At 27.7% G+C, this 11,264-nt stretch overlaps 1 protein-coding gene across 1 annotated transcript; it reads right to left on the bottom strand.

The window, feature by feature from the left end:
- Positions 1 to 1,171: 1,171 nt before the first annotated feature.
- LOC124927683 (14 kDa proline-rich protein DC2.15-like) lies at positions 1,172 to 1,896 on the bottom strand. The gene has a single exon (XM_047468138.1). It carries the CDS (start codon positions 1,832 to 1,834, stop codon positions 1,400 to 1,402), a length of 435 nt encoding a protein of 144 aa, XP_047324094.1. The 5' UTR covers positions 1,835 to 1,896; the 3' UTR covers positions 1,172 to 1,399.
- Between the last annotated feature and the right edge of the window lie 9,368 nt (positions 1,897 to 11,264).

Genomic DNA, 11,264 nt, shown 5'->3' with positions numbered 1-11,264 from the left:
ATTTGTATGGTACATTATAATTTGTTTCTTTGAACAACATCCCCTCAAGTATAATTAACAGTAAGAGGATAGCTAAAAATATTCCTCCATAACTAGTAGACAAATGCAAGAGTTGAAAACTAGGAAAATGATGAATAAGTGTCAATCACTCATTCAAGATCAGAACTACTTTTTCATTATTTTTAAAATCATTTTGAATGATCCATAAACTATGGTAAAATAAAAAATAAAAAAAACAGTAAAATTACCCATCACGATAAAGATTGTGAGTTAATCCGATAAAAAATAACTTGTTCATCAACATTTTTAGAGGTTCTCGTATATTAGGCACTGTTCCGGCCTTTTGTCATAATAAATCCACTGTTTAAATTTGTTTCTAGCCCTTAATTTGAGCATTTAAGTTCGAGTATTAAATTTAATGATTTTAGTATTTGATTTTATTATTATTAATTTTTTTGAAAAATGTTAATATATATTAAAAATGATAAAAAATATTTAAGCACAATAAACAAATCATGACATGAAAAAAAATATTACTTAATAAATTATCGAACTCGTAAGTTATATAGAATAACGATTAACTTTCCAACACTCTACTGTTTTTTGGAACGAATTTCAAAAAGTGTCACAATAATAGGCATCGAACGACTACGGTCATTAAAACTTCGATGATTTTTCTCCAATAAGATAGTCAACCAAAAAATAATTGAGATGGTAACCCAAATATATAGGTCTGTCATATCAACTGCATCAATTCAAACTTCTTAGAACTACTCAAAAATTTAGACATCACTCAATGAATCTTGGTAATACTCCCAAAAGGCTTCATATGCTAGCCCTCTCGTGACACATACGACAACGACTAACCATAATACAATATTTTTTTATGCACATATCATCCGTAAGAATTTCACCGTAAATAACGCTCCATCCAAAAAACGAGATCTTGGATGGAATCTTTGACTCTCAAAGCTTCTCTCAACAAATATTATATAAAATCATCTTAGTGAACAACTTGTAGCAATATCCCCACATGAAAACTATTTATGTTTTGTCAACGCATAACGTTTTGTTCAAACGAGAACACTATTTGCGTCCTACCAAAAGTAAATTATATTATTCGATTTTATTATTAAGATAAGATAATTATCTTGAATTATAATTATGAGAGTGGGGATAATTGTTTTGTGAAATATAATGAGAAATATTGTTTCCTTGGACATGAAAACAACCTTACAATAAGCATAATAAAAGAAAATAAAAAGGGCAAATGAGTTTTTGCCGCTTACAAGTACATAAATAAACAACTCGATGCTTGAATCCGCACACAAGACGTTGCTTGAACCATTTCTACTTAAAAGAAGTTCATGTTGTAACATTCCTCAACCGTTTTATCAGCCTATGCACATGTGTAGTCCGGGGGAAGATTCTTTCCACATGCATTAACGAGCAAGCTAAGAGCAACGGGCACCTCCAAGTGTATTCCAAGTACATTGGCCTTTATGACCGTGCAAAGGCAGGCAGCAGCTTCAAGATCAGCCAACCCGTCAAGTAAGGTACAACATTTGGCATAAGGGTCTCCCCCTATTATCACATTGACAAGACCGAGAGCATCAACACAAGTTCCGAGCTTGAGTGTGTCCTTAGGGCAAGAAGGGTGCACCGGTGGTGGCTTGATGGGCGGTGGCTTAATGGGTGGTGGCTTGATGGGTGGTGGTTTGATGGGTGGTGGCTTGGTATGAGTACATGGAACACAAGCGGAAGCAAATGTGGAGAAGAAAAGAAGAGATAAAATGAGAATGGTGGTAGAAAGGTTCTTGTTATGGGTGGCCATGGAAAATGGGCTAGGCAAGATATCTCTCAAAATTACTAATTGATAGGGTAATGACTTAGGGATGGAAGGGGATTGTCCTATATAAAGGATGATTGTGAGGTGGAGACATTGAGTTTGATTGAGTGGAAGATATTGAAATATGAAAGATTTTATATTTGCAGTTTTGTACACATTAGTTGGATCTCTTTTGTAAGTTTATGTGAGGAAATTAATAGGACGTATCCACTTGCTACACAAATTTACCATAATGGACATGAAGTCTTTGAGTTAAGTACATGAAATATAAACACTTATATTTTCCTTTTTATGTTTGATTACTTTTCATCAATAATTTCTTCATGATTTTTTCTAAGTTGTAAGAGAATTAGTTTCTTGTTTAAAAATAAGTTATCATAAAAAAGACATTTGATATTAAGAAGTTATTTTCACATGCTTGCAAATAAACAAAAGTTTAAATTAAATATTATTATTGAATTACCAAAATACCCCTTCTCGTTTTATTTTATAGGATCTTTAGGGGAAAAAACTCACACAAGAGTCATCATCATGGTGAAGAGATCTCACATGTGTGGGAAGACAGAAAAGATGACTACATGTATAATCCAATAAGTTCTCCGGAGAAAAACATTCGACACTAATTGATCTCAACGACTTCTTGATCCTCCTTTCATTAGTCGATAACTAACGTGGATGCAATACTATCGACTAAAAAAGTAGTGAGTTTTTATCCTGCTTATCATTTGATGGATAATCTAGTTTAAAAATAATATAATAATTTTTAATAACATGAATCGATCGAATAAAATTCTTGGGAGGCTTTTTCTAACCATTCTCGTTGAGATTGGTATGAGTAACATTGGAACATTTATATATCATATAAAAAGTAAATTTTTTTATTGGTTATGAGGCATTTCTAATTGATGATCATATTAAAAAGGATGGGAATAACTATGGTTACAAGATTTATTTTAAGGTACAATATATAATATGATTAAATGGAAGTACTATAAACTTAACAATTACAAAGTATGATTGATACTAAGAGATGATTCACATTTTTCTTACCATGACTTCCTTGTTGATTTGTAATAGGTACAAAAAAAATGATATTAACACTCCTTCAAACACTAATTATAATATATATATATATATTATATACTTACTACTTTTTAATACTCCTTATTCCTTGTACCCTTATAACTAATGTCATTTATCAAAATGAAAGCTTCAATATTGTTTGCTTGTAATATTGTCTTTATTACAACTAAAGGCAACTAAGATAACTCCCCTCCCAAAAAGAAAAGGCATGTTTCATTAAAAAACACTTATGGGATACAAAAGCATTTGACAGATAATGTTAGCAAAAACAAATATCAAATTAATTAGATTTTAAAATAATACATTCATAAGTAACATATTTCTAATTTAGAAATAGTCATCCAAATTTTATTAAGAATGCATGTATTCATTTAACAAATTGATTTTTTGCTTTTTGATATATATGTTTTTAAATGATTTAGATATGAATACTCGAACTTATAACTTTGATGAATATATGTTACGTTAAATTTAATGTATCTTTTAATAAATTAACTGAAAAAATTATAAATTGTTACTATTCAAACACTACGGCGAATAACAAAGTGAATTATTTATAAGCTAATTAATTAGTTGTTATGTTTTTTTTTCTTTCATTTGAAAAGTTATATTAAAAAATGGTTCTAGAAATTAGTTTAGAGACTTAAATTGAAAAGAGTTAGAAGGTTTAGGCTGAGAGTTACAAAAGTTGATTTTTTTTACAAAACTTGATTGATAATAATTTTTTTTATCAAATAAATGAACTAATAACCAAACCAACAGTTTGAGAATTTCTTATAACAACATTAATGGTTTCACATTTTTTTTAACTTACTTAACTAACCATTTATCCTTATAATTAGCTATATTTGATGGTACATTTTTTTTTGTGTGTACAAGTTCAACAAACCTGACATTTATCCTTATAATTAGCTTTATTTTCGGAACGAATATCAGATATCGTAATAATAATAACGGTACAAATGATACGCATTGATAAAATTCAATCACTAAAAATACGACGATTTTTTTTCAATAAGTTAGACCATCAAAAGATCATAGGGATAATAACTACAATGATTTAGATCTGTCGTATCTTTCATCTCGATTCAAACTTCTTAACAACTACTGAAAAACTCAATCATTACCCACTAGATTCTCATCATGCTTTAAAGGAGACTCCAAATATTCTTCACTTTACGACAATATAGAAGAAGATGAGAAAATAATTCAATTTGCATAAGGCACATCCGATAACAACTAATCATAATATAATTCTTTTTATGCATTTTTTATTCTTTAAAATTCTACCATGAATAGTACGTACTTCATCCAATTAAAGAATGATAATTTTTTTTAAAAAAAAAATTACCACAACTTCTCCCAACAATAATTTTTTAAAGACAACTTAACCAACCAGTTATAACAATGTCATACGTGAATAGGGTGAATCTATGTAAAATTTGGGTTGGGAACCCGGAATTTGTTTTTCATTTTACGTCAAGAATATTATAGCATGGCCATTCATTTTTTTAATTATTTTTCAATTTAATTAATTCTTTGTTTCTTTAATTTAAAAAAATGAAAAATTTACATTCACCTGTTAATTTTATATATAATTATTTTATTTTTTAAACTCACCTTAAATCTAATTATTAGATTCGGTTATGGTTGTATATCAAATCTTATCATGAGAAAGAGTTCTCAATAGTGTGAAAATTTCTAAAATTTCTTATCATTTTCAGTGCATTATTTTGACTTCATTTTCCAAATTATTTACTAAAATATTTTTTTAATATATTTATATTTTTGTAAGTAAGAAAAAATTATAAAAATAAAGAATACATATGAATTGCGCGCATAGTTGAGAAATAGAAAAATAAATCCATATTTTTAAATAGGTTCATTATTATTATTATTATTATTATTTATTATATTCTTTCTCCATTCCAATAATATTAAATTGTTTTTAGCCACACACTTCCAAGAATCAAAACATCATATATTGGCTTATAGTGACCCGTGACTTAGAAGAATCCGATGAAAATAGAAATATGATAGCTGTTTTATGTCATTCAAAAATATCTGTTTTCATTGTATTTATTCTATCATCATTAAATATTATTTTATTTTCATTCTTATTAATCAAATTACTTAATTTATTAATTAAAAATATTATATTAATATATTTTTTAAATATTCTTACTAAGAATACTAACTTTCACAAAAATAACAATCGCTTAATATTTTTTAAATAAAACACCCAAACCAAAGAAGACCTAATTGTCACACTCTTGTGTGTACGATAGAAGATGTTATAGGGTGTTCTGTTTTGTCAACTATTTGAATGCATGTGAACCAAAGAAACATGCATGATGGATATACAGTAAGCATTTTTTGTTATTTTCTAAGCAATTGAATGTCCCACTCGAAGATAGAAGATAGTTCAATCAGGCCTTAATATAAATTACCGACAAGTATATCCATGACTAAATAGTGATTGAGATATAACTAACCCAAAAATTAGAGTTATAATGGACTTGAAAATAGTAAGGGAATATTTTGAGTTAAGATAGAGATCGATTTAGGTAGGATGTAAAATGAGTCGAGCCGAACTCAAACTTGTTTAAGCTCAAATTCGACTCAATTAAGTATTTATTAGCTCGGCTCGAACGAGTTTATAAATTTGAGCTCGAGTTCAACCCGACTATTTATCTATAAGCTCGGCTCAACTCGAAAGCTTTAACAAAAATTAAATTTTCAAGCTCGAACTCGAGCTCAAATTCAAACCAAATTTTATTTTCAAAATATCAAACTTCCATACCTGTTTAACATTCAAAACATGGTATTTTAAAATGAAAATATGAAACCATCTAATTATTCAAAATTCCAAAAATGAATATAAAAGAGTTATTTTCTTCTTTGTTGTCGAATTTCCTTAAAACAAAATGAAATTAGAGTTATTGAAAAACAAAAAACTAGCGATCTAAGAGAATATTATACTTGTGAATAAATGGGATATAATATAAAGAAATGAAGCAATATCTTGTGAACTAGTGAGAGAAATGATGTGAGTGAGATATAATATGAAGCAATGTCTTGTGAACTAGTGAGAGAAATAATGTAAGTGAAATATAATATAAAGAAATGAAGCAACGACTTGCGAATTAGTAAGAAAAATAGTGTAAGTGAGATATAATATGAAAAAATGAAAAAAAAAATTTGAATTATTGAGATAAATAATGTAAGTGAGAGAAATTACGAAGAAATGAATAAATTCATATTAATGAGTGAGAGAAATGGTGAAGATGAAAAATAATGTAGAATATGATAATACTTTAAAGAATTAAGATTTTGTTTTTTAACATTTTGGCAATAAGATATAATAACGAGGAATGTGGGTGATATATATAGACTTTGAAGAAAGAGTAAAAACAAAATATTTGTTTTAAATTTTAATATATTTTTATTAGGAAAACAGTTTAGTACAAAGTCATTAAAAAAAACCCAAAAGTGAAGAAATTGTCAAAATTAAAGATAGACGGTCCCTAATTTTGATTAAAAGATGACAAACAACGACCTAAAGTATCTGATTGGAAATAAACAAACAAATAGAGATTACAGTAACAAACAACAAAAACTTACAAAACTTACCGTTCTAAAATTTTGCCTATTGTGAGCTTCCTCTTTGGATACTCTTACTTTGCTTTATAAACTCAATCTGCATTCTTCAAATCTCAGTCTGCATTTCACAAATTCCATCGATTATATTCAAGTCGCATCCTCATTTGTTTGGCTCTAGGCTTTACTATTGGTGATTGAACGGTTGCATATGATAATGTATGTTTATGAGTTGTGTTTACATCCTTCCCTTGGGTTAGCTTTGCTTTAGTTGAGTCAGCATTTATCGGAAATGAGTTTTGTTTCAGTATTTCAGAAACTTCACATTTACCTGCGCATTCTTTGGTTTCAACTTTGTCTGAGTTTTTTGATCTATTTTCATAGTCTCCTCTTTACTTTTCTCTACTGATTTTCTATCACTTCCATCTTCTAATTTTTCATTGTTTTCATCCCCTAGTTCTTCACATTTTTCTTCCTTTGATTTTTCTTTATTTTCATCATTTAATTCTTCTTCTTCTTTATTTGATTCTCTATCTTTTTCTTCCTTTGATTTATCATCTTCTCCTTCCTTTGAATCTTCAATATTTGCATCATATACTTCTCCATCTTTAATTTCCTATAGATGCCTTCCAGTTTCTGATTCTTAAATTTCATTTTTCTGGGTTTTCTCATTCTAGTCTTGAACTTTCATGTTTTCCTTCTGTTCCTGAACTTTTAGACTTTCCTTATACTCATGAACTTTCAAGTTTTCCTTCTGTTATTCAATTGTTTTTGCACATTTATTAATATCATGTTCAATAGTATTGCAGAACTCACATCTAAAATTTTAATATTAAAATAAAAAAATGATATATTATAGATTACTAGGCTCGAACTCTACTCGAACTTGGTCAAAGTCAAGCTCAAGTCGAGTTTTGACCGACCAGCTCACGAACGATTTGACTCATTGCATCCCTAAATTTAGGAAGTAATATCACCTTATTACATTAAAAAAAAAAATACAAGGTTAAGTAGGCTTAAACTCACTTCAACACTAATGTACTCCAGAGTTATATATATTAATTATTTTTCTTAATTAAAATGTGAGTTTAAGGACTAATATAATATAAATTATTATTTGTAGATGTCCTTCCGGATTTGTTGGAATTAATTCCACCGTAATTGTATAATGATGGTTATTAAAAAACAATATGCATAATTAAAACGATATGTTAAAGTGTAAAATCTGAGATTTTATTTAGATATTAATAATTAATAGGGCATAAACAATATTTGACGAATAATAAATGAATATAATAGACTTATATAGATTAACCCATATGGATAGAGATTGAAATATATAATTCAATATGGGGTATAAAACCTTTAGTAGTAAAAGCAATTTTTGGCCCAATATTTTGGATTCCGTTTTGTGGATTATAAAAATTGTTATTGAGCTCTTACAATATTTGGCCCAATCCATGGGCTTTTTGCATCATATATTTATAAATTATTTGGACTACAAATTTTACATTGGTCCAACAACTTGTTAACTTTGTAACACTTTTCACCAAATGCAACCAATAATTTAATTTGTAGAAAATTATCAAATATCTTACGCACTTGATTCAAACTATTTTCTATTGTGTTAACAATCACTTGATTGATAACTTTAATTAGGATATTTGTGATCTTCTTCTAATATTTTCTTGTCACAATTATAAAACTATTCTAATTTATAGAGGTGTCATTGATTCAGATTTTTCAAATTTTATAAATTTTATAGTTAATTCGAAAACTGAACCTAATACGAATAAATTTTAATAAAATCAAATTAAACTGAATTCAAATTTAACTTTTTGTTCGAATTCTAATAATTTGAATTTTAATTTTTTTTAATATATTATATAATAAATTATGTTTAATTATTTAATTATATGTAAAAAATTATATAATATAAGATAAATAATAAAAAATGAATTCGGTTTTCGATTTGATTTTCGATTTACGAAAATCGTATTTAAATTTGAAGTAGTTTAAATTTTGTTTCAAACTGAAAATAAAATTTGAATTCGATTTATTCAAATTCGGCTTTAAAATGTTTTTTTATTCTATATTGAATATGAAAAAATCTTTTTAAACTTAAAAAACTATTTATTTGATTAAAGAATCGTCAATTGATTTTACATTTAAAATCAATAAAATATTTATTTATGTGTATTTCTTTTAAGTTCAATGTTTGGTAATACTCGGGAAAAAGTTTTCGCACTATATCCTTCATACCCGTTAAAGAACGGTTTCAACTTCATAAAATTTTGATTATTCGTTATGAAAGTTTGTTTTTTTATTATGTTTTATTTAACTAATTGTTTTCAAGTTCGTGACATGTATGAATTTTTCATACATTTAAAATTATAAAATAATATTTAAATGTTGGTAAATGTTATTAATGTCGAGAATTATGGAGGAAAATACTTGAAATTCATATTCAGTTATTCAACTCGAGTCTTCTCTTCAGAAGAGGAATGTCAGCCACCATTTGACGCCATGTATTCTCCAGCTCCAAAGAGAGCTCTCTTTGAAGATCCAAAATGTGAAAAGGTCTTTAGGCGGTTGGGCTTAGGGTGTGACGAGAAGGTTGAGCAAGATAGTCACATGTTCGAAGATGATACTAAAGTCTTCCACATTTCTGAGGAACACGATTCTGATGAGGATGACGAAATTAAGAAAGAAAAGGAAGAAGAACTAGACAGTTTAAGGCATTATAAATTAAAAGTAAATTCAAAGAAGCTTTTGTTAAAATATTTTTTTTATGAAAATATCCTTAAAATATTTTGAAATCGTTTTATATTTTTTTCGTATTTAAAAAAATAGTTTAGGGCCTCCAATTGTTAAAAAATAATTAGAAATTAAAAGCCCCAAACAAACAAGCCCTTAGGCAAGTGTTCAGGTGGCGAATCGGATCAAATATGATGGTCTGGTTAGGTTTTAACCCGAAGTCAACGAGTATGGGCATCCGATCAACGTGGAGGCTGAGCATCGGTCGCGCGCTTCAGTTTCTCAATCGAAAACCATGTCTAACTAGTTTTCTCGGTTGAAAAACCAAGCTAGACTGGAATGCTCGATCGAACGATAAGCGCTGACTAGTTTTCTCGGTCAAAAACCAGGCCAAGGCGAGAATCCTCGGTTACATGCCATAATTTCTCGGTCGAGTGCAAGGGATGTCTTGATTTTCTCAATCGAAAATCAAACCAAGGCAAAATCCTCGGTTGAATGTCAATAACATCAAACAATAGGTTTGATGATTTCGTTATACACCTCTGTTCGTTGATCTGAAGGCATGAGGAGTTTTATTTTCTCACATAGAACACGATTATCATCATCCCAAAGTATCATTCGATCGGGAAGATGGTCAAATCGGGTGTGGACAGTTTTAGATAAAAAATGAATTTTTGTTTTTTAATGTTTAATCCGGTATAAGAACCTTACCAATAACTTCATTATACATATTATGATCAAATAGAACCAAAACATGAATACTGACTATCCGTTAGTTGATTCGGTGCTACGCGGAAGCGCTTAACTTTCGTTGTAGTGGACAATGCGTCCCTCTACTGTCCATTGGATGATGCATGGGCGCTCATCCAATGGTTGTGTGGTCTGCTATAGCCGATTCTTCTATTTTCGACTACACTAAGATCTTGTTTGAGGAAATGGTTTTTTGGGTTTTACCTGAGCTTTATCCTAAAAATCCTTGTTTGATAAAAACAAAAAAAAACTGTTTTTTAAAATTTGAAAACTAATTTGCCCTTTAACTTTAGAGGATATGGTGTATGAGAGAGAATAATGGTTTAAAGAGAGAAGATAAAATTAGATGGTAGTTTTGGTATTTAAATGATTAAATTATTTGATTTGATGGTTGATAAGATGTTTGAGTTTTGGGATAAAAACTGAGTTTTATCCCAAAAACCTTTTCATCAAACTAGGCCTAAATCACATTCCGTTTTCTATCTTAAAACTTGTTTGAAATTAATTTTTTCTTCACTTCTTTTGACTTTATTTTCAACCTATAAAATATTTAAATAGATATAATGTCTATTATTATTATTATTATTTTTTTTTAGAATTTATAAATAATTATTTTGAGATAAAATGTGTATAACATCGATCTCAAATTATTTATTTAATTTATCTGAGCTTTAAAATTAATTTGAGATAATATTTATCTCAAATTATTTTAGTTTATTTTTCTCAATCTTTGTAGTATAATAATTAATTCAATTAATTGTTAAATCTTATTTTGATATTGATTTTGATTATTTTGAATTTATTTATTTATTTAAAATAATTATTTTAATATTCATTGAATAACTAAAATTCTAGTTAATATTAAATTTTTTATAAATAAATAATTTTATTTCTAATTATCACATTTAAAGATATTATTTTTTTCTTAATTTTAACTTTCAAACTAATTTTTAAAATCATTTTTTTTTTAAGTTTAACCGACTATAATAAATTCTAAATAAATATTATAAAAGAGTAATTATTTATGAAATGACAATTGTATTCCAACTTCAACAAGTAAATCTACATACTATAAATATTAGTCAAATTTAAAAGTAAATTTTTAACATCTTCATAAATAAATTTAATATTTATTCCTTATTTAAATATCAAAATTCACTATTAAAATATTAGTTCAATTAAAACCCTAAAATAAAAAAAATAAAGATAAACCGGATCGCGCAAC

Source organism: Impatiens glandulifera, chromosome 2 (assembly GCF_907164915.1).
Source record: "Impatiens glandulifera chromosome 2, dImpGla2.1, whole genome shotgun sequence".
Lineage (NCBI taxonomy): Eukaryota > Viridiplantae > Streptophyta > Magnoliopsida > Ericales > Balsaminaceae > Impatiens > Impatiens glandulifera.
This window is presented reverse-complemented; position numbering and strand designations above follow the sequence as displayed.